The sequence below is a fragment of the Sciurus vulgaris genome (assembly GCF_902686455.1).
Source record: "Sciurus vulgaris genome assembly, chromosome: 2".
Classification (NCBI taxonomy): domain Eukaryota; kingdom Metazoa; phylum Chordata; class Mammalia; order Rodentia; family Sciuridae; genus Sciurus; species Sciurus vulgaris.
In genome coordinates, this window is record NC_136462.1 from 118,687,177 (window position 1) to 118,712,645 (window position 25,469).

Genomic DNA, 25,469 nt, shown 5'->3' on the forward strand with positions numbered 1-25,469 from the left:
AGAAAATTATTATTGGAATATTAAGGGATTAAGGATGGCTAGAAATATTTTCCTAGCAAATTCAAAAACAGAAAATACAAAAAAGTCCTCTAACATCTTTCGAAACTAGTATTAAAATATCTGAAGAAATCTACAAGAAGGTAAAGTAAATGATACATGGAAACAGTTATATTCATTGGTGTAATAAGACTTAAACCTTACAGAAGCCCATAAAGAACTACTTAATTCGTTCTACAAGAGACAAATGAGGAGCAGGCTGAATGACCTTATAATGGCACACACAGCATGCCCTGTGCTTCCATAATATTCTCTCTCCCTCCTTTTTCAGCGGCCAGAACAAACCCTCCAAACATGGGTTTCACGTTGGTTCCCTTAGCCCAACTGAGGGGGAATATTCTAGACTAAATCAGAATTTTTTTGGAAAGAACTTTCAATCAAAAAAGGATCACAAACAGGGAGAAAGATAAGGTCTGGGAGACACAACAGTGGGTAGAGACCCAAAGCTGTGATGGTGTCTAGAGGGGCCGACCCTAAATCTACCAGAGGTGAGAGCATCCTGACACAAGCTGTCCAAAAGCCGCGAAGCATAGGGGACGTGCTACTCGGCTAGACAGCGTACTGGGTACGTATTGGGGGCGGGGGGAGTCCTATTAAGAAGTGAGGGCGGGAGCAGCGACTGATCCGGGAGATCCTAAGAGATACGGGTCGCAATGGATTAGGAATTGGCCGTGTCTCCGGGACTACGATCGGGTCAGGCGTAACGAAGTCTGGAGACTCAATACTGAGTCTTAAGGAGGTTCTGACGGGTCTGCCGCGGACGGGGGACGGTGACAGAAAAGCCGCTGAGGCTGGAGGACCAAACGGGGTGGGCCAATGGAAGACACGAGGGGTGGGGTCTCTGGGGAATCCCGGCCAGGCTAGGGAGTCTGGGAGGCTCCAAGACAGATCCGCTCGCGGGGCGTCTCCGCTGGGGCGGGGCGGGGCGGCCCGGCGGGAGCCAAAGAGCGAGACTGGGACGTGGGCCGGGCAGGGTTGCAGGGCCGCTGGGGCGGGTCTTACCTCGGGCTGCGCCGCGGTGGCCACCACAGCTCCCTCCTCCAGAGCGGAAGCCGCCTCCCACCCTCGGCCCCAGGGTCTGACCGGAGAAGGCAGCGGGGGCCGAGGCGACCGAGGGTCAGACAGTTGAGCGAGGGTGGGCCCACTGCCTCAGGGTTCGGAAGAGCGGCCGCCGCGCATCCCCCCCCTGTCAGAAAGACTCCGCCCGGCCGGGGCAGGCACATCCCCCGCCTCACCCCGCCCAGAGAGCACGCGTTGGACCGCCGCCTCTGTCGGTGCGGCGAATGCCTCCACCGCCGCCTCTCACAATCCGAGCAAGACTCTCCGCAGGTCACCGCCAACGCCGCCGCCTCCCTCGTCCGTTTCGGCCCGCGCGCCCCCGATCCCGCGCACGCGGCCCCACCCCGCACGACTCCTCGGCTGCGGGCTACCAGGCGCGCGCGCACTTAACTCCCACGCCCCCTACTGCCAGCCTGCGCCGGCTTCGCCCAGCCCCACCCCCGCACGTGACGCCGCCAGAGCGCACAACTGCGCTTGCGCAGACACGCCCTATTTTCCCGCCCCTGGCGGCCCCGCCCAGACTTTTCTTCCTCACCTTACGGCAGGACTAGGAACTCCGAGTTATATTCACTCTCCACTAGAGAGGAATGTCGCAAGGCTGGGGAAAGAAACTCTGGGTTTGCGACCTTAGCTCTCGCTTTCCGGCCAATACTGAGGTGCTTGAAGGCTGTTTGGGGTGGTGAGGCCTGAGGCAGGTAAGAAGCCTCCTCCCCACTTCGGTTTGTCTCAGTTTGTCCCGGCTATGGATCGCTTTGTCCCCCACCCAGAGAAGCGTATCCCCCCCACCTATGCTCCCGCTGGATTCTCAGCACCGCCCCTCATAGCCTCCGCCTCCCCCCACACAGGCACGCCCCCCCCCCATTTGTCTCCGCCTCCAGCCTCCCTTTCCTTCTGTTCCTTTCCATTCATTCTTCAGACTTTTCTTTGGTTTCCATGCCTTAACTTCCAAAAAGTCAGACGCGAAAGAAATACTTAGCTTTTTGAAGTGCAGACGATTTCTCAGTGATATCTCGGTGAAATTATATAGGATGCTCTCGGAGCACAGATAAGGGACCCCTGTTTGTGGAGGAGGAAGTGACCTTTGGGTAACTCAAAGAAGTGTGTTAAAAGACTAGTGAGCAGTAGCTTGTAAAAGAAATGGTAGGTAGAATGGAGATGACAGCTGAAAACATGTGCAGGCCTGGATAGTATACCTGGCGAAAACATACTGTGGTAGATTTCCTTTTAAACTACCCCTTTTATAAGATTTATTTTAAAGGAGAGAAATCAGGAACCAGAATGTGGGCCACAAGAATGTTTTCTTTAAAGACGGGAAATGTTTAAGAGTTAAAGTGTACCATGGAACCGTGAAGTGAACAATTCAAGGATGGAGGAAGCTAATGTATAAGAACACTAGTGAACTAAACCTTGTGTTACTCTGTAGAATCGACCGGGAAGTTTTGTTTTGTTTTGTTTTTAATTTACCCACCCTACACCAATTAAGGGCCAACCGTATTTTTGTAAACCTCCCCAGGTTAGGGGTGCCATCCAACAAACTAGAGAAGAGAAAATGGAAGGTAGGGAAGGGTAGGAAATTGAGGGTGTTGGCTCTGTTAACATAAATATGGGGGTCATTTGACAACAGTTGAGAACAGAATGAAAAGCTTGAGCAGAGAGATGAAAGTTTTGAATAACTGCTCTGGGAACTGAGAAATCACTCCTGCCTTTCCCTTCAGCTTAGTTCTCTCAATCTTAAATGAAATCTGCCTCAGTTACTGTTGCCGTCCCTTTCTCTTTCTTGTATGTGTTAATCAGCTGTGTCTCCAGACTAGAACGTAAAGGCCATTCACTTTTCTATTCTCAAAACAGAAATCAGAGTTAAGCCAATTTATGAGATCCTGGGGTTGATGAACATTCACTTACCTGGAAATTACTACACAATTTAGAATGTGTCTTCTATTATTAATCATTTAAGTTAGAAATAAGATATATATAAAGACATTTAAAATATAGCCCTATTAGTATCATCAAAAAAGAATGCACTTGGCAAAGAAGAGCTATGTAAGGTAAAGAGCAAAACAGCATGATGGATCTCTTAACTAGGGTTAATCCAAAAACTTGTCTATCTGCCACCAGATAAGAAGAGTTACTATTATCTAGTATGACTACAGCATAGTATAAAGAATAGGGTTGGGGAAGAGATGAAGATGACAAAGTGGGTATAACAGATTATGAGTGGTGAATTCCATGCCCAAGAGTTTAGATAATACTATAAGCATTTAATAGTGAAAAATAACAACCTCTTTTACAGTGTGGGTCTCTTTGTCCATCTGACCTGTAAACCAGATCTCTCAAAAATGTTTTCAAATGTATAAAATAAAATACATAGAAATAAAGTGGAAAACAATGTTTTTGAAAGTCTTCAAAATATTTTTAAACATATGAAATAGTAATACATGCACTTCTCTATGCATTAAATAACATCCAGCAGCAAGTCTAATTATGTAATTTCAAATTAGTGATGAATATAAATTATATTTTGATGACAAAGACATAGAAACTGTTAATACTACTATAGTTTATTGCCTGCACTTATTGAAGAAAATGCTGAATTTCAGCTAGAGATTATTAAAAGTGAAGATGCCTTTTTTTTTCCCAAGTCCAAGTTCATAGAACTCTGAATTCTAGCCACATCCTGGTCTATAGATCCCAGGTTTTAAAATAGCCCAGTGTAATGATTTTAATCAACAGCATGACAGATCTGTGTTTCAGAAAGATCATAGTACAGTGTTCACTTCCTGTCCCATCATCTCTGTTGGAGTAATGATGGGCTGGTTATTTTCTTTTGCTTCTCCTTTACTTCTGGGGCAACAAGCCACTAATTTAATACTAACCTACTGTTGCCTAATAACCACGGCCTACAGGAGAAATTATCTTGTGGGTATACATTTATATAGGAACAATACTAGAAAATAAATCAGTGGCAATTTTTGTGGGAATCACTGAATGCCAGACTATTTGTACTTAATTTGATAGATAGTAGAAAAATGTTAAAATTTTGAAGAATAATGTGACAAGAGTTCTGTTTTTAAAATTAATGTAGAATAATGTCTTGGTTACTTGCCAAAAGAGGGGACTGAGGAGACTAAACCCATAAATTAATTTATATTGTAAAAAACTGAATCTCGAAGTAATTGCTAAAGAGTCTACTGAATTATGTTATTTCCAAATGGGCTGACTTATCTAAAGAAACATAGACGATACACCCAAATGGGGGATCAACTAGCATTTTATGTGGTCAAGAGGCAAGCCCACTCTTCAGTCTTATAAATGAATTGTTAGCACTTCTGTAAAGCAATGGCCTTACCACATGTATAGGTTCCAAAATGTTAGTGAGACCTTCCTTAATCAAATCCCATCTATATCTGTATGAATCCTTCATTTCTGATTTTTTTTTTTTTAAGTCAGGACTCCTCTCTCCTTACCAATCCTTTAAACCTTTTGCGTGAGTAAAGCTCACTGAAGATCAAAAAGGAAAGTCCTCAAGGCCTAGATAATCTCTTTCAAAACTGATCACTACTAGAGTATTAAAAACTTAACTGCTGAAATCCCTGCTAGTACTGAAATTATGTGCTTGTTAATCACATTATTCAAAAAATTGAATTTGGGGTTTAAATATTACTAACCGAAAAGAATAAAGTTTTTGGGCTGGGGATATAGCTCAGTTGATTGAGTGCTTGTCTTGCAAGCACAAGGCCCTGGGTTCAAATCCCCAGTACCGCCAAAAAAAAAAAAAGTTTTTAACTTTCAGAACCAGATTCTCTAAGAGGCCACCTTCTTTAACATAACTAATCTGTTGACTGTCTGTCCATTGCATGATTGGAAGCCTTGGGTGGTACTGTGGTTCAACACAGATGGAAAAAAAAAAAAATCAAGATTATTGCTATAAAAAAAAATTATTGCTGAAAGCAGCAATAGTCCTTGAAACTTAGAAAGCTTTTTAAGAATTTTTACTTAGAAGCTGGTGCAATAGTGCACACCTGTAATACCACCAACTTGGGAGGCTGAGGCAGGAGGATTGCAAGTTCCAGGCCAGCCGCAGCAACTTAGCAAGGCATAAGCAGCTCAGTGAGACCCTGTCTCTAAGTAAAATATAAAAGAGGGCTGGTAATGTGGCTCAGTGGTTAAGTGCCCCTGGGCTCAATCCCTAGTACCAAAAAAAAAAAAGTCATTTTAATTTATAAGTCCTAAAATTAATAACATTTCCTTTGTTTGTAACAATTATATGTTTTTAGGAGCTTTTCAAACTAGAATGTCATTTCTGTATTCTACTCAGAAAAAATATTCATATTTTAAAATTTCTCTAGTTTGTCAGGCACTGCAAATATAGGGGTGAATAAAATCTAATCTCTGCACTGAGAGTAGTATAAATCTTGATGTTAATTTTTACATGTCACATTATACAAATTTCCAATGGTTTACTCTTAGTACTAAAAGGAAGTATTTAATTGGGGGAAATTGAAGCCCAAAAACAAGACTTGAACTTCCTTCCTGAAAATATTTCTGCTTATGCTGCCATGAAAAACACATTTGGTCTCAAATGTGATTCGTTTTTGTGAAAGAACAAATGGAATCATATATTAAAAGTTGGACACAGAGCTGGGCTTGTGGCTCAGTGGTAGAGCGCTTGCCTCACAAATGTGAGGAACTGGGTTCAACCCACAGCACCACATAAATATAAATAAAATAAAGGTATTGTGTCCATCTACAACAAAAAATATGTTTAAAAAATTCAACAGTCTTCTGTTTTGTAAACAGCAAAGTATATTTAAATCATTGTGTTTGAAGGTTGTGTAAAAGATAGATTTTGTTTTTTCCAAGGGACAGAAGTAAGATGTGTAAGTTGAAGAAGCAGACATATTTTAGGTCAGTGTAAGACTAGAAGGAGATATATTTTTTTCCCAAAAAATGGAAATAGTTGTATTTATTGTGTTCATTTTAAAAAGAAAGGGGGCAGTGATCCACACTTGTAATCCCAGCTACATAGGAGGCTGAGGCAGGAGGATGGCAAGTTCAAGGCCAGCTTGGGCAACTTAATGAGACCCTATCTCAAAAAGAACTGGGGATGTAACTCAGTGGTAAAGCACCCCTGGGTTCACTTAGTACCAAAGAAGAAAAGAAAGGGATGTTCAATCCCAGCACTGCAGAAAAAGGGGAGGGAGATTAAGGCTAGTGTCAAAAGAAGCAAGAAAGCATTAATCCTATTTCTTAAAAAAATTTTGATGGATATTGTTCTTATTTTGTGTATATTTTTATTATACACAAATTTTATATAAGTGCCCTTTTCACAGCATATTATGAACATTTTTCTGTGTCAATTAATTTACATCTACAACTTTAATAGTTGAAAACTTTCATTGTGTAGAAACCCCATTATTTAAACACAAGTCATCTTTTGATCTCCATGTTTATAATTTTTCTATTATAAGTATTGATGTGACCATTTTTGCACATAGAACATTTCCCTTAAGATAAATGTTTAAAAGTGTAATCCCTGCATATGTACATTTCTTTTTTATTTTTTAAAATATTTTTAAATTGTTAATAGACCTTTATTTTATTTATTTATGTGCTGTGCTGAGAACTGAACCAAGTGCCACAAAGGTCAAGCAAGCACTCTACTGCTGAGCCACAATCCAAGCCCATATATACAAACGTATTAAAATGTAATGTCAGCTGGGATGGTGGTATACACCTACAATCTCAGCTACTCTGGAAATTGAGGCAGGAGGATCACAGTTTTGAGGTTAGCCTGGGCAATTTAGCAAGACCCTGTCTAAAATTAAGAAATAGAAAAGTCCAAGGATATAGCCCAATGGTAGAGCACCCTTGTGTTCAATCCTTTGTACAGCAGGAAAAAAAATTAAATATAATGTCCAATTACCCTTCAAAAAGCTTGCTTTTGCAATGGCACAACAGCTATAATCCCAGCAATTCATGAGGCTGAGGCAGGAGGATCACAAGTTCAAGTTCATTCTCAGCAATTTTACAAGATGCTGTCTCAAAAATTAAAAAGGACTAAGGATGTAGTTCAGTGATAAAGCACCCCTGGGTTCAGTGCCTGGTACACCTCTCCCAAAAAAAAAACAAAAAAACTTGCATTTATTTGTTTACATTCCTATCAAAATGAGTGTTCATTTTCCCTTAGTCTCAGCAATGCTAGTTATTTGTAGTTTTCTCATCTTGCTAATTAGATAGGTGAAAAAGGAAATCTAGTTTTAATTTGCATGCCTTACCTTTTTTTTTTAAACTTGCATTTCTTTGATTACTAGTATGGTATTGAATTCTTTTCATGTGCTTATTGACCAGTAATATAAATGCATTGACTTCTATTTTCTAATGTTTCATATTTCTCACTTTTTAACAAACATTTCTAGAATATAATTTGATATAAAGCAGTATTCTAGCATTTTTTTTTTAGTCAAGTGGTTAATGAGTTATCCCAGTGCCATTTATTTAAAAATCGAGCAAGTATATCCTCAACTTCAGTGCACAGTCAAGTTGTTAATAGATACCCAACTAAAACAATTTCATGGTCAAAAAAGTTTGGGAAAAATCAAACCTGTAACAGTTAAATGATTTTTTTTTATTCTCAAACCTTTTCTAGCTTCCGATGTGCTTGTCTTCATTATAAATCTCTAATATAGAGTTGTAGGATTTAGCATTTCCCTAACTTCTTTAACTATGTAATCTTCTTTTTTCTTTCTTACCTATGCAACTGAACTGTCCAGTATATTGGCCACTCGTCACATGTGGTTTGTTTTTTGTCTGGTTGTGGTTTGGTTTGGTTTTGATACTGGGGATTTAAAACAGGGATGCTTTACCACTGAGCTAAGTCCCTAGTCCTTTTTATTTTTTATTTTGAGACAGGGTCTCGCTAAGTTGCTGAAGTTGGCCTAAACTTGTGATCCTGCCTCAGCCTCCCGAGTTGCTAGTATTACAAGCATGTACCACAACAACTGTCCACGTGGCTATTTAAATTTTTAATTTTAATTAAATAAAATAATTAGGTTCTTCATTCACACTGGTCACCTTTCAAATTGAACATTGCAGATAAAGAACATTTCCATTTTCACAGGAAGTCCTAATGGACTTTCTATGCTATAGAACATAGGATTCAGTGGAACTCACTGAAAACATTGAAGCAATCCATAATTTGTCCCATTAATTTGTAATGGTTCCACCATCATATTTTAAATTTCTGATGTATGCATTGGTTTGTTTTTACTTTTTTACTCTTTTTTTTTTTTTCTGCTTTGGTTTGTTTTTATATTGTACCTTGACTTATCTATGTCTGTTCCAATGTCACACAGCTAATTGAGAGTCAAGCTCCTATACCTTTTCCCCTGGGTACAAAACCAAAGAACTCTTATATGGAGTATGAAGTTAGATTAGAAGGAAGAGTAAAGGTCATTACACTTCTAAATTTCTGTAAATGTAAGCCTTTGTCTGTTAGAATTTATGTAATTGAGATCCATACTCCATTATTTATTTATTCTACAATTATTTACTGAATACTGCCTGAGAAGCACTGTTTCAGGTCCTAGGGTTAGAATGGCAGACAAGGTCCCTTATTCCCTTATTTTTTCTTTTTTTTATTTTTAGTTGTAGATGGACACAATGCCTTTATTTATTTACGTGGTGCTGAGAATAGAACCCAGTGCCTCACACATGCTAGGTAAGCGCTCTACCACTAAGTCACAACCCCAGCCCTTGTTCCCTTATTTTCATGGAGACTACATTCATGCTTTAGAGAGGGAGGGAGATAGAGAAGGGGGCAGAAAATATTCAACAAGCAATAGTTGAATATATAAAATATATTAAATATGTTTAATAATTTATTCATTTAATATATTGAATATATATATTAAACTATTCAGTCACAAATGCTGTACAAGGAATTGAAATTAGAGTGATAGAGGAGTGACTGGTAGCCTCTTTATTCTGGCTGATCAGACTGTAAACTGCATTTAAACAGATCTAGAACCAAGAGCAGTGATCCATGCCTGTAATCCCAGCTACTCAGGAGGCTGAAGCAGGAAGATTGTGAGTTCCAGACAGCCTCAGCAACTTAGTGAGACCCCCATGTTTAAAATAAAACAAAATAAACTGGGATCTACCCAATAGAAGGTGCCACTAGAAATTCCACGCATATTTAGTATACCAGCTCTCTGGAGGGAAAAAGCATGGTACAGCATGTTTGAGGAATAAAAATGTGGATATAACTAGGGTTATATGAGCAAGAAGAATAATAATGGTAGATGACAATGGGAGAGTATCTGGAGCCATGTTATCATATGGGGTATATAGGATTTTGTAAGCTAGAGTAGGGAATTTGCTCCCCTGCACACCAAGTAGGCGACAGACATGACCTAAATTAATTTTAAACAATTGTTCTGACAGCTATATGAAGAATTTTCTGTGTAATTAGTAGAAATGAGACCTGTTAAGTAGGTTCAGACAAGAATGGTGACAAAAATGGAGCACATTAGACAAATTCAGAACATTTTGGCTGTAGAATCAAAGGATTTGTTATCAATTGGATAAGGTATGAAGAAAAATAGAAACTCTGAGGTGATGTCCATATTTATTATACAGTGCTAGGCTCATTTTCCAGGCTGATTCTTATATGCAAAATTGGTACCATTAAGACCCACTAAATACACTGTGGACCAAGTGATAAATTTACTTTAGTAAATATCTTTCTCATAGACATTTAAGCTATAGAAGCAAAAGCTGTGCTCATGCCTTGAATAATTATTAGGAATCTGGTTCCTGAGAATTAGGTGTTTAGGTTACATCACTGTGAACAAAAATTGGACTGTTCCACTGAAAGTATCCAAGCTAGCAGAAGAGACTGAAAACAGAGGAAAATTACCTGCCATGGGTTGGCTGGAGTTCCTATGGGAATCTCTTATTTTTTTCAATTCATGTTGATTTTGCATGTTACACTATAATGGGTCCATGTTTATGTTAATAATTAAAATGCTTTAAGTTACTAATTAAAATATTTTGTCAATAATTAAGTTGTTTAACTCTTGGCCCCTCAAACTGGTAAAATTGAACCTGTAGGAAGATGCACTGTGGTTACTGTAGTTAGTCTTTTTTTTTTTTTTTAAGATGTTAATAGACCTTTATTTTATTCATTTATTTATATGTGGTGCTGAGAATTGAACCCAGTGCCTCACACATGCTAGGCAGGTGCTCTACCACTGAGCCACAACCCCAGTCCTAGTTAGTCTATTTCTTGATGATGGGTTCGTTTGTTGGTACCTGCTGGCACATAGTCACATATCCATTTAGAGAAGCACAGACCACATTTGTGAGCATTTGAAGTTTGATTCAACTTGAAACAGTAACCAAGGAAGGAAGAAGAGAATTGGGTAGAAGCCTTTATAATCTTCACTTAAAATGAGAAGAAACACTGCACCCTGTATGTTTTTTAAAATATGCCAAATGATGCTGTTCCCTTGTTTTAAAGGAACATTGAGAATAATTATGGGGAAAAAAATGAATGAAGATTACAGTTCTGGGTTGTATGTTTTTGTTGGGCTTTACTCTAAATAGGTTATCTGGAGTTTACTACTTCATTCAAACACCAATAGGCAGATTTTTCCCAGAAGGTTATGAAACCTTGCTACAGACATTAGGAAATGCTTGTTATGTAAGATGCTGAATAATTTTTTAAATATTTTTTAATTGTCAATGGAAGTTTATTTTTATGTATTTATTTATTTATATGCACTGCTGAGAATTGAACCCAGTGCCTCACACATGCAAGTGGTGCTCTACCACTGAGCCACAATCCTGGCCCCCTAATAAATTTTTGATCTTAGAAAATATTTATGTATACATCTACAAAATAGACAATTCTTTTTTATATCCACTGTAATTAGTATTTTTAACATTTTTATTCATAAAAACTCCAGATTGAAATAATAGTGCTGGGCACTGTTATTACACTTGTAAATCCCAGCAGCTTGAGAGAGGCAGAGGCAAGAGGGTCACAAATCAAGGACAAGCCTCAGCAAATTATTGAGGCCCTAAGCAATTTAGTGAGACCCTGTCTCAAAATAAAAAAAAGGACTGGGGTTATAGCTCAGTAGAAAGCATCCCTGGGTTCAATCCCTACTACCCCACCTCAAAAAAAAAAAAAAAAAAAAAAAGCAAGAAATAATAGTAACTTCATCTCCCTGGAAACTGACTAAGATATTTTAGTAAATAGCCCCAGTGCATTATTAGGTCTTTGAAATATCTTAAAATCAATTCAACCTAGAAGATTACAATTGATTGCATAAACAGTGGTGTAGAATAGGAATCAGCAAAATTTTTCTCTAAGAAGCGAAGCAGTAAATATTTTAGACTTTGTAGGCAACTCATCTCTGTCGTGGTAGCTCAAAAGCAGCCAAAGGCAATATGTAAACAAATGAGGATTTTGTTCCAGTAAAACTTTATTCACAAAAACTGTCAGTGGCCTAAATTTGCCCTGCAGGCTATAGTTTGCTAACCCTTGGACTAGAAAATTAGAATTCTTCAGGATTTTATAAAAAGGGACAGCAGGCCATGCTGGTGGTGCATGCCTATAACACCAGCAACTCAGGGAGGCTTAGCAAGAGGATTGCAAATTCAAGCCAGCCTCTGCAACTGTGCAAGACCCTTTCTCAAAAAGCAATTAAAAGGCCTGGGGATGTAGATTAGAGGTAGAGTGCCCCTGATTCAATCCCCAATACTGCTAAAAGAAAAAAATGACACAGATGAAAGCTTAGACTTAGAGTTGTGAAATGTAGAGTTAGATGACAATTTTACAAATCGTAGAATTACTTGGGAATGTCTTTAAAATACCTTCTACTGCCAGGCATGGTGGCACATGCCTGTAATCCTAGTGTTGCAGGAGACCAAGGCAGGAAGATTATGAGTTCCAAGCCAGCCTCAGCAACTTATCAAGGCCCTAAGCAACTCAACAAGACCATGTCTCTAAATATTAAAAAGGGCTGGAGAGGTAGTTCAGTGGTTAAGCGCCCCTGGGCTCAATCCCTGATACCAAAAATAAAAACAAAACAAAAAACCCCTCTACTCCTAGTTAAAGATCATATATGCTCTTTAAAATACCCATTGATGATTATATTTTGTTTCCTTGGCTAGAACCAATACTTATCTGATCCAAACCCCTTGGTTTACAGATAGTGAACCGGAGACTTAGATGAAGTGTTTTATTCAGAGTCAAACAAACAACTAGTTAATTGCAAATCTGAACTGAATCCCAGGTCTTTGAACTCCCAACCTAATGTTTTTATTACCAAACCAGCAGCTTCTTCCCTTAATTATATCAGCAGGTAATCAGAATGGCTCCTATTGGATTGTAAGTTTTCCTTTTTAGTTTTTATTTAGTTACCTTACTTTTTCAACAAAAATATTAAAATAGTATACATTTTAAGATTTCAAGATTAATATGAAAAAAAAAGTCCCTTCCACCTATTAAAACTAGATTTGTTTAGAGAAGTGTTCTACACTGTGAATTTAAAATTAGCTTCATTTAGCTACAGATGTTGAAAGATACAATAAACTAAACCCTCTAACCACAGGGTTTGTATATACTGATAACATTAACATCATTTACTCTCAGATGAAAGAATAGTGTTCTCTGGAGTTAGCATTTGTTTCTTTCTCTCCCCTCCCCCTACCACTCTTTTTCTCTCTTTCTAGTGCTGGGGATTACATCCAGGACCCTCCTGCATGTTAGTATATACTCTATCACTGAGCTACTCCACCAGCCCAGCATTCACTCTTACACCAAAGATAAAGCACAAGAGCACAGTCATTGCCATGCCTCTTTCTATCTTTGATGACTTGTGGCTTTATATAAACAAATGCTATATTTTGGGGAGGAAATGAGAGCCTACTATATGCCAGACAACATGCTGAGTGTTTTCGCTCATATTTTTAGTTTACCTTGCAATGCTACACAAGTTTTATTACTATCTCATATTACAGATGGGGAATATAAGCCTGGAAAGAGGGATAAATTATTTGCCAAGGGTCACATAGATAGCAAGTACAAAGTCAAAGCCTAGACCTAAAGCCTCCTAGCCTCAAAACAGAACTGCAGGATTTTACTAATAGAATTATGAGAAAGTCATTGCCCTCCCCCAATTCAGCCATCTTTCTTGCTATTGCCCCAGTCTAACTTACCATTTACCAAGACCAAACACACAGGTCTTTTAATTCTAAAGGGAATTATTATTAACCAAACACAAAGCAAAAGCCAAAGTAATAGTAGAAATGTACAGACAATAAGTAAATTTTAAGAGGCCTCATTTATCTTTTTTCCCCCTAATCTGTAGTTTCTGACTCCCTTATATTTATGTTACATTTATATGGCAAACATGTTGGAACTCAGATAGGCCACACACAATGCTCATGATATAGAAAGGAGGATTCCTAAAATGGAATTGCTAGGTTCTTGTCCATTCCATTCCACTTATAATGATATCATCAGCCTCCCAGTCACCCCAGCTGAAAACCACCAGATCATTTCTTAGTTCTTTCTTATCTAACCCTCTTCTGATCACGTATTGTCTTAGTGATTCTCTGCAGCATCTCTTTCTCCTTGCCTTTTCATTCCTACCACTTCTTCCCCTGTTTTAGGTCATTACATCCCACATTTACTTTCTCACTAAGTTGCTTAGGGCATTGCTTAGTTGCTGATGCTGGGATTACAGGAATGAGCCACCACACCTGGCTTCAGCTAGATTTTTACTGAAAGTAAAGGTGGGCTGGGTGCAGTGGAACATGCCTATAATCAATCTGAGCAGCTAGGGAGGCTGAGGCAGGAGGATCTCAAGTTCAAAGCCAGCCTCAGCAATAGCGAGGCACTAAGCAATTCAGGGAGACCCTGTCTCTAAATAAAATACAACAAAGGGCTGGAGATGTGACTCAGAGTTCAAATCCCTAGTAAAAGAAAAAAAAAGAAACTAATTTGGGACTTTGGCTTACTGGTAGAGTCCTCGCCTAGAATGTACCCTAGGCACTTGGGTTCAATCCTCGGCACCATATAAAAATAAGTAAAAATAAAGGTATTATGTCCCTCTATAACTAAAAATATATACATTTTTTTAAAAATCCAATTGATCTCTCCCTTCAGTTTCTCTCCCTATTAATTCTATATATTGTAACTGAATTCTTAATCTTCCTAAATCATTGACCTAGCCATTTATAGCACCTATTTCCTCCAGTATAAATTCTAAATTCCTTCACACGGAATTGAGTACAGCATCACTTAACTTCTAATAATTTTCCTCTAACCCTCACCTACACTCCGCCCTTATATACATTCCACCTAATCCCACTTCATTCCAGCCACACTGGACTACTCAAGATTCTCTCCACACCAGAGGCACTTTCCTTGTTCTCTGCCACCTTAATGCCCTTCTCCATGCATCCAATTCCACTTGCCCTTCAAGAGCTCACTTTTATGCCACTTTCTCCTTGAATCCTTTCCTAGTCTGGGCACTCCTTCTGTTTAACCCTCTTAGCCAGAAGTAATTTTTCCTTCTAAGTTTCCATGTTTTATTTTGCCTTTTACTGGTTTCCTCCATCATTGACTGTAAGCATCTTTGTATCACCCACAACACCTAATATTATAGATGCTCAGAAAGTGTTTATTGACTAAAAGAATTGTGTATACTATATTTGTTCCTTAAAATAGACTTAAACCCAGTGAGTTTCAGAACTGTGGTTATTTCATTTTCATTCTGTACTTTCAGTGCCTAGCACATAGGAAGCATTCAATAAATATTTGTTGAATGAAATACAGTTAGTTATCAGTTATTGGGTTTAAATTTCCTGATGGCATGATAGATATCTAGAAATCATTTGGGATTAAAAAAAAAAATCTTAGTTACTTGTTTCTTCACTTTATGTTGACAAATACTGTATAGTAAAAGTTGTATTTTAATAGTCTCACTTTACTGAAGAGGAAATACAGTAGTTTATTCATGGTCACAGAGCCAGCAAGTAACAGAATCGAAACTAAAATTCAAGTCTTTAGATGAAAAGTAGTTTAGAGCTCTTTTTCTTGGCTGAGAGTGGTTTGGCCAAAGACTAGTTTTCTTTGCTTTAGTGTTTTGGGAGTTTAATTATTATATTCATGCTGTATGAAATAGAATTAGGGTTTGATTAATCCTTCTCTGAGTGCTAGATGTTTTAAAACTCAGAGAAAATGTAACTTTTTATGTGTGTGTGTGGTGCTGGGTGTCAAACCCAGGTCTTCACAAAATAGGCAAACATTGCCACTGAGCTGTATCCTAGGCCACAAAAAAATTTGGTTTTGAAAATAATGTCTCTGCCTGTGGACACTCCCTCCAAGGTGAGATGATTGTACTCAGGCTCTCTTCTCTTCATAAGCTGACTGTAAAGATGCAGATCTGACTTCAACTGGCAGCATAGAGAACAGATCCCTGGGTATTTGCCAAGCTGCGCAGTCTGGTACTCACCACTACATAGTATTCATTGAAAGCATGGGGAGTGGGGTCCTGTATCTAGGAGCCTTGCTTGACCCACATGTAGTCATTTCCCTTTGCATTCATATACTCTTAGATTAAGACAGATCAGCAAACTGAGTACCTGATCTCCACCAGATTGCTGTTACTGAATTGCCATTTGCCCGTTTGCTCTCAGGCTAGATATTAAGGACCATTATAAAAAACACTATCGTGGTTATCATGCTCCATATTTATGGGCATATTTGTTAAGATACACCATGTTGTCTATTATGAAAATTTCTTGAGAAAAAATTATATGACCTTAATACAAAGAATACTTTTACCTCTTCTAAGTAATTGCTTTGTTTTTACCTTATGGACATTGTGAATGTTTAACTTAACTCTCTCTACTTAGTTGCCAAAAAGCTTAGAGCCAAATTTGTGGCTCACCCATAACAAATATGCTCTACGCCTCATTAACTTTGTTCCTGGCTCCAGTTTATATCACTACTCTGGTTATTCCTTCTTCATTCCTTCTTAAGAAAATTTTAATTCATACCATCTTAATTATATATAAATACATTAACAGCTGTATATTATTTCTGCAGTAGTTCAAATCATGATAAACCATGCATAACCAGCTTGGATACCCTGTAGTTACTTCGTTTACTCTAGTTTTTTTCCTCAAAGGGTGTGTGTGTGTGTGTGTGTGTGTTTTAATAGGTTTTTGCATGGTTTTGATTACATAAAAATAATTGTCACAAAATTGCATGTTTTAATAGTGTAACCAAGTGGTAAAATAACTGGTCTAATGGTAGAATTAATTAAATTGACATCATAATTCTAGCCCTGTCTTTTATAGGAGTCCTATTGTTATCTTATCATATTCTTTGTTTTATACTCTAAATCTGCCTATGATATTTTTATTACTGTGCAATTTTTAGAAATGTTGTTGTGCTCCAGTCTGCTGAGAAATAAATCAGGAAAACAATTCACAATAGCCTCAAAGAAAAATAAGATACCTAGGAATAAATCTAATCAAGGAAGTGAAAGACCTCTACAAGAAAACTACATAACATTGAAGAAAGAAATTGAAGATGATCTCAGAAGATGGAAAGATGTCCCATGTTCATGGATAGGCAGAATTAATATTGTTAAAGTGGCCATACTACCAAGAGCAATATACAGATTTAATGCAAACCCCATCAAAATACCAATGACATTCTTATCAGAACTAGCAAAAACAGTCATAAAATTCATTTGGAAGCATAAAAGACCCAGAATAGCCAAAGCAACTTTAAACCACAAAAGCAATGCTGGAGGCATCACAATACCTGACTTCGAATTATACTACAGAGCTATAGTAACAAAAACTGTATGATACTGGCATAAAAACAAACACATAGGCCAATGGTACAGAATAGAAGACAGAGACAAACCCACACAAATGCAGTCATCTGATCCTTGACAAAGATGCCAAAAACATACATAGGAATAAAGAGCCTTTTTAATAAATGGTGCTGGGATAACTGATTTATCCATATGTAGAAGAATGAAACTAGACCGTTATCTCTTACCCTGCACAAAAATCAACTCAAAATGGATCTAACACTTTAGAATTAGACCAGAAACTATGCAACTCCTAGAAGAAGACAGGGTCAACACTCCAGCTTTTAGGCACAGGCAATGAGTTTCTCAATAGGACACATAAAACTCAGGAAATAATGCCAAGGAAGTTAATAAATGAGACAGCATCAAATCAAAAAGCTTCAGCACAGCAAAGGAAACAGGAACATGAAGAGAGAACTTACAGAATGAGAGAAAATCTTTGCTATTATTCTTCTGATAGAGAATTAATATCTACAATATATAAATAGCTCAAAAAACTTTATACCAAAAAGTCAAATAACCCAATTAATAAATGGGCAAATTAATTAAAGATACTTCTCAAAAGAATAAATACAAATGACCAACAAATATATGAAAAAATGTTCAACATCATTAGCAGTTAGGGAAATGAATATCAAAACTACACTGAGATTTCATCTCACTCCAGTCAGAATGATAGCCATCAAGAATACAAAATGGGGGGCTGGGGAGATAGCTCAGTTGGTAGAGTGCTTGCCTTGCAAGCACAAGGCCCTGGGTTCAATCCCCAGCACCCAAAAAAAAAAAAAAAAAGAATACAAAAAATGGGACCTGACACCAAGAGAGACCCTGGTGGGCGGGCAGTGGAAGCGCCTGTCTCTATATAGTAGCGGCTCTGTGAGTCCTGCTGTCTGGCTCTCCCCCATGGCCACCGCCTGCTCTGTACTCTTCTGCAAGGGGCTGACCCACACACTGCTTATCTTTGACCTGGCCTAGCAACTGTGCATCAGTTACCTTTACTTCTATATTGTGGCTTCCATGATGCTCATCGTGCACTGCAGGTTCATATTGAGACACACTGAAGGCCCTCCCCTGATTGACAAAGGTGTCACCCCAGGCTCACTGCATCACAGAACACAAAGCATGAGAGACAGCACCTGCCTGTCAAGCAAAGGGGGAGGGAGGAAATGACTGGGACAAACAATTATGTAGCCTTGAGAAAAGAACACAGAAGAGGAGCCCTTGCTCAGCAGATAGACCTTTCTGGATGGATAAGTCTGTAGTTGATGTAAATGGAAATTCACAGAATAAGACATTATCACTGGAAATGAAAACAATCTGAGTGACACTGATGTCTTGCTTCACAATGGCAACAAAGAGCTTCCATATTGATGGGAAAAAATTTACCTCCCGCAGCTACTCCAACCAAGGCCGTGCTTCTGTTCTCTGCACCTACAGAAAAGTATCTTACTGTTCCTTGGCATTGGGGAAGCTCTGGAGAGGTACTGGCTAAGAAGCAGGCCCAGAGCCAAGGACAACCACAAGCTGATTGAAGCAGAAGGAAATTTTTTAGCATGTTTTAAATTGTGCTTAAAAGACCCTCAGTATTGGAAAACCCTTTCAGGTGATTATTGATAATGTCCAGTTTAATATCAGATGAGCGCATGGTGATGTAACATGAAATTCTTTATGTATTTCGAGTTGTCTACCCATTCTAAAGGGCTACTGTCCCAGATGTCATCTTTTCTCCTCAGCTTTTCTCTGATCACCTCCTGAAAAGTGTATAATTATAAAGTCTACCCACTGTATTTTTATTAAACCTTGCTGAGCTCCTGGCAAACTCTTGCCATTTCTGCATTTCATAGAATAATTTTGGTCTGCTGCAAAATTTGATTTCTTTTCTCATACGCCTTCCACTTGAAATGCTGTTTAAATGAAGGCCCTATGGTGAAAGTAGCAGTATTAAATTTAATCATCTCAAACTGGGAACCATAGCAGTGTTACCCTAAGAAAAAAGGAACTTGAGACTGCTCTGGCTTAGATGTAGAGAGGCAAATCAAGAATTTCCTTTACAAAAGTCCTAAGAGTTGAGGTGTTTTACATTAAGATTTTTCTGAAGTGACTCCTTTTGTTGTTCATTGATAATTTTATTAATTAAGGTCATTTAAGAGTGTGAGGACTCCAAGAGCGACACTTAAAACAGTCATTTAGGGCATAACTGGTTGCATATATCAATTTGTATTGCATATAGCAGTTTATATTGTGTGCTAAATTACTATGCCATGTGCTATTTTAGTGTTTGGAGAAAATGGAGAATAAAATCTGTTCAAAAAAGAATATAAGAATAATCAGTGCAAGAGAGGATATGGAGAAAAAGGAACACTTACACTTTTGGTGGGATTATAAATTAGTACAACCACTGTGAGAATCAGTATGAAGTTTCCCCCAAAAGACTAGACATGGAATCACCATATGACCCAGCTGTACCACTCCTCAGTATTTATCCTAAAGAATTAAGGTCCTCATACTACAGTGATACATGCATACCCATGTTTATAGTAGCACATTTCACAATAGCCAAACTGTGGAACCAGCCTAGGTGTCTATCAACAGATGAATGAATTTCTTAAAATGTGGTATATATTCACAATGGAATTGTATTCAGCTCTAAAGAAAAATGAAATTATGGCATTTGCAGGGAAGTGAATAGATCTAGAGACCATCATGTCAAGCAAAATAAGGCAAACTCAGAAAGTTAAGGATTATATATTTTCTCTCATTATGCAGAAGCTAGAGAGGAAAAAGGAAAACAAAGGTGGGGCAGATCTCCTAAAATTCAAAGGGAGATCCATAAAGGAAAGGGACCAAAAGGTGAAAGGTTGGGAAGAAAGGAGGAAGTGCTGGGAAGTGACATTGGCCAAATTATCTTGCTATATTGTATGAACGTATGATGATGTGATGATGTAACAACAAATCCTACCAATAGGTACAATTGTAATGCCCCAATAAGTGGTGGGTGGGGTTTTGTACTGCCAGGTCAATGCATAGCAGTTAACTGTTAATTCTATTGAGTCTGTAAATTCAAATATTATGTCATCACCTACATTTTCAGACTTCTTGCCTTTGTTTTGCTCCCTGACTTGAGTCAAGCATATTAATCCCATCAGACAACTTGTCTTGCTTTTGCTGTTAATCATTCTGTCATTTGTACAAGATGATATGGACAAATATTTGTTCCCAAACCACATTTGCTTGATTGGTTTGAACTTCTGTCTGGATTTTCTGATTATCTTACTAATATTATCCAATTGATAATATAAATGTTATATGTATCACTTTTTTAACTCTTTTGATACTATCAAGTAAATTTTTTTGTCCTTCTCTACAATTCTCTGAAGTGTGTAAGGCAAGTAGATGTCCTTTTACTGATGACAGAAACAAGGACAAAATCATTTAATTGTTCAAAATAATACTAGGAAATCGATGGTAAAACTAGGACTAGACTCACATCTCCTGATTCCCATGCTATACTATCTTTCAAAATGTCAAAAGAATTTCTAACTTATAGCTGGGCAAAATCGGGGATGAATTTCATTACTCTCATTATTTTCTGTTCTTGAAATTACTGTTCCTTTTTTAACTAGAACTCTAACCACTGTCGTTTTCCATTATGGAAGTAAGAAGCAATATTTTATCTCTTGAAAAGTAATGTTGAAATAAAAACTGTTTCCCTTGGTGATTACTAATTTTTTTCTTCAGACCCTTTAAAGTCATATTTAATAGAAAATTAACTTGTTTTCATTATGCATATTTACTGAAGAGCCACTGTTCTGGTGTTTTGGTAAAACATTAGCTATGAGTTTAACCAATATTTGCATTAAAATAAAAACTAAAATGTCATACTTCCTGTCTGCATGGAAAAATGCCAGTCTTCATTCTAATTGTTCATATACAATACAAGCTAGAGTTTCTTGTTTACTCTTATCCAGGCATTATTGCTAAACACAATGTTTACCACAACCCTTTAAAGCAACTATTTTACATTCTGGCATTATATTCAACAGTAAATATTGTCTTCTGTCTCTCCTTCAGCTCCTGGATTTTCTGAGCAGCCTTGGACAGTACAAAATGGACCCTGTAGTCTTGAGTTATATGGACAGTCTACTGCGACAATCGGATGTCTCACTATTAGATCCTCCAAGCTGGCTCAATGACCATATTATTGGATTTGCCTTTGAGTACTTTGCCAACAGTCAGTTTCGTGACTGTTCTGACCACGTCTGCTTCATCAGCCCCGAAGTCACCCAGTTCATCAAATGCACTAGCAGCCCATCAGAAATTGCCATGTTCCTTGAACCCTTGGAACTTCCACACAAGAAAGTTGTATTTTTGGCCATCAATGATAACTCTAATGAGGCAGCTGGGGGAACCCACTGGAGTTTGTTAGTTTATCTCCAAGATAAAAATAGCTTTTTTCATTATGATTCTCATAGCAGAAGCAACTCATTTCATGCAAAGCAGGTAGCAAAGAAACTAGAGGCTTTCTTAGGCAGAAAAGGAGACAAACTGGTCTTTGTGGAAGAAAAAGCCCCTGCTCAACAAAACAGCTATGACTGTGGGATGTATGTGATATGTAACACTGAGGCTTTGTGTCAGAACTTCTTTAGGCAACAGCCAGAGTCACTACTGCAGCTACTTACCCCTACATACATCACAAAGAAGAGGGAAGAATGGAAAAATCTAATTGCCAGACTTGCTAAAAATTAATTACTGAAGAATATCTGTGACTTTTGAAGTCTCCTCTTTCTGCCCTTCCCCATATATTGGATGACCCCAGTCTCAGTGCCTGAGGGAAGATGCTTGGTAGAGGAAGCTTAATTTAAAAAAAAAGAAAAAGAAGAATGTTATCCTCTGCATTATTCTAATAGAAAGTTTCACTTTAACCCTGACTTGAGAGCAATATGTTCTGTGAAAATGTCTTAAAGTTACACACCAAAACCTTAAAACAAACAACATTTAATATACATGAGGTTCAAATAAGACGTGTTTTTATTGGTATAAAGTGAATTCACTTTTGGTCTCCCTTATCCACATTGGCTTATTCCAAAGGAAAAGAAGTGATCTGTAAAACAAATCAAGTATGTATGAAATCTAGAGGAATGCAAGAAGAGAAGTATAGAAGAACCAAAAACTTGTTACCTGGCCTACATAATTAAAAAGTTCCATTTGCTAGAAACAGATCAAGGCCTAACTTCATTAAGACCTAAGTATTATGAGAATCAGTTATTCATTTCAGGGATGTCTTCCATTCACTATGCAAAGACTTTCCTAGCTATCAGCATAATCTTTGCAAATATTTGATAAAGATGTTACGAGCCCATCTTGCTCCATCTGATTCTTGGAATGCTGTAAGAAAAGGGAAATCTTGAGTAACTTCATTAAAATAAGTGGCTGTGGTGGACCTGTTAGTTTGCTCAGTAGACTTGCTACTGTAGGTTGATAACAGCTTTTCTTTGCCTTGTTAGCCATGTACACACTTCCTCCTTATGTCCAAAGGTCTCTGGTTCTAAAATTCAGCTGATAACTCCCATAGATATCTGTTATTTCAGATAAATATTTCTGATTTTTGATAGTTGTGGTTTTTACTCTTATCCTTAATCTCACAGAACTGTTTTCAGTTATATTATGGTGATTTCAGAACTCTTATCATGTCTGAAATTTAAAGTTGATTTGTTTCTTAAGTAGGAAGAAAAGTGACCTTTCTAAACCACAGGCACTTAATTCAAACTGCAGACAATGTAATTTTTAAAATGTGGAACCAAAAGCAAAAAGAAATACTGTCCACCCAAAACCACTGATGTGTTTTTTTCACTTGTTTCAAACAATTAATGATCAGATGATTAATTGAAGACACATTAATTCTGTTCCTTATGAGAATTAGATTGCAGTACCTGTGGAACTCAAACCAAAGATTAGCTTCAAAGCATGAAATGTCTTTCAACTACCTCCCTAGCCTTACCCTGCCCCAAGCCCTGGCCCAAAATAACCTCACCACCCAGTGACCACAGAGGCAGTAATTCAGTTCCTTTTAGCCAGGAAGGGGAAAACAGTAAGTGTATATACATAGAAGTTTCATAGCTTGCCAGAGTAGGAGTTGAGACTAAAAGTCAAAAAATGTAGAAAACTACAAAAAAAATGTTTCAACTTCAGGTCAATATGTGTTGGATAAAAGGGAGAACTAATAGAAGATGAGAATAGCAAAAAGATTAGGAACTGGCTGCCAGCCATATAGTAAAATGGAGACAAGAAAAATAGCATAAGTTGCTGATAGGCAACACTTGTAAGTGTAGTTAAGAAAGCAGTGTTATTTTAGTGACTGTTGAGTTAAGAAACTGGTCTAGACTATGAAAGAGTTAAATCTTTGAGAAAAGTTGTCATCTTTCTGATAAAGCAAAATATGTTTGCTTAAATGTCAGACTGTCTTCCATTTGAGAGTTGATATATAATGGGAGCACTCTTCCTAATTCTCTAAGATTCATTCCAGAAATAAATTATTTTTGAACTGCACCAATAAGTCTTTTTAAAAAAATAAATCTAAGGTCTCCTTTCATAAATATCCAGCAATGTTGGACTATGTCACAGGTAAGTCTCCTGTAAAAGTTTTGGGACCATCTTTTGTAAATATTAACATTATAAATCACAGGAAATTTTAAGAATTGACTTATATTTCACTATATAACTATAAAAGCCCAGAAATTATGCACCAGCTTGATCATACACCATTAAATGTTATGTGATACAAAATAGGAAAAATATCTTTGGCTAGTATTGTGCTCCCTTCATTCTTAGAGTCAAAATGATCCACAATGCAAAATTCAGCTTCAGAATATTCAAAAGGAAAGCAGGTTATTCAAAACCGGTCTAAGCTTCCAAATATTCTTTTGTATCATATTATGAATACAATATATTTTGTAATATGAATATATTTACATTTGTCCAAATCTGGATTTCAGTATAAAATTGAAAACAGTCACCATACGTAAACTCAGCTGTAAACAGTGGTTAAATATTTTTTAAATATTTCATATACACACAGACACACACACACTGGTGTGTTTTCTATCTATTACTGTCTAAACCACAAATATCTCTGCCCTTGGTATATGTTGAAATTCACAAGCATTGGTCCTAACTAGCTCAGAATAATTTTAAAATTACAAGTGGATTATATTTCTGACATGTACCTTATTTTTACTATACCACAATTTTTACTATATTCATATTGACTTATGTTTTAGTTATAGGCATTCCATTGAAATAGCAAAGTAGGATTTCTCAGTCACATGGTTATTTAATCATATTGAAATGCATTCTTTCGCAGAAAAGGAGAAAATACAGAAATTTACATGCTATGGTATTAGAAACAGTGAATGTTTTAATCAAACCTAAGTTCTGTCAGTTATAAACTTAAAACCTCAGGCAAGTTTGAGATTAAGAGCCTCATCTGCAAAATAAAGATAGTCTATTTATGCAGGTACTATAGGGTTAAATATCATATGTGAAGCATATGATAAACACTCAAGTCTTATTTCCCTTTTGTCCTACTCTCCAGTCCTATTTTACAGCAAGTTTGAAAACTCAGTTTTACATTACCATGCAGCTAAACAACTATGGGGGGAAATGGCCTGATAAAAATACTGTTAGGTACAAAAGAGAAATTTATTCAGGGATGGTGAATAGCAACAACTAACGTTTATATCACTCTATAATATGTAGGGTACTGCATGCGTGTGCACACATGCACCCATACATCAGTGCATCTTTAGATATATAAAATACCTTAAACATTATAAAAGTTATACATAAACAATCTCATTAAATTCTCTTGTTTTTCTAGTTATTCTCAATTTATAAATAAGAAACAAGTCACATGGCTTCCATCTCCCCTTCTCACACTTTCCACCTGTTCCTTTCTCCTCTAAGAATATGGTGGCAAGAATTCCTCAATTGAACATTTTTAACGTAACCTTGCTTCACTTTCTAAATTTCATATATTCTGGCATATTAAAGAAACCAGTAATGAGAAACTGTCTTTTCAACTGCTAAGCAGCAGAACCTATATAATAACTGGCTTTGTTTTATACATTAGGTCATTTTTGGATCAGATCCTTGTATCGACCTACTGATCTAAGGCACTTTAAAAGCCCTACATTGTATTTCCTGTATTAAATCACCTTTCAAATTCCATGTATATGAAAGATAGGAAGTAAAACAAAAGCAGCAGTCTGGAGAATCTTATTAAAAAAAAAAAAAAAGATAAGCCTTGGGAATTGCATCAAAAAAAATTAGGACTAAGCAAAGAATAGAGTGCTCTGCACAGAAGTGGAAAAATTGGTAAATTCCAAGTGAGGCTGAGGAAAAATGAAGTGCTAAATGTACTTAAATGAAATGCTCTAATTAGGGAAA

At 37.4% G+C, this 25,469-nt stretch overlaps 1 protein-coding gene across 1 annotated transcript; it reads left to right on the top strand.

The window, feature by feature from the left end:
• The first annotated feature begins 1,581 nt into the window (after positions 1 to 1,581).
• On the top strand, positions 1,582 to 22,045 carry LOC306650794 (sentrin-specific protease 8). Its single transcript, XM_079123110.1, has 2 exons — positions 1,582 to 1,811; positions 21,096 to 22,045. Exon 2 carries the CDS (start codon positions 21,132 to 21,134, stop codon positions 21,768 to 21,770), a length of 639 nt encoding a protein of 212 aa, XP_078979236.1. The 5' UTR covers positions 1,582 to 1,811; positions 21,096 to 21,131; the 3' UTR covers positions 21,771 to 22,045.
• The last annotated feature ends 3,424 nt before the right edge of the window (positions 22,046 to 25,469 follow it).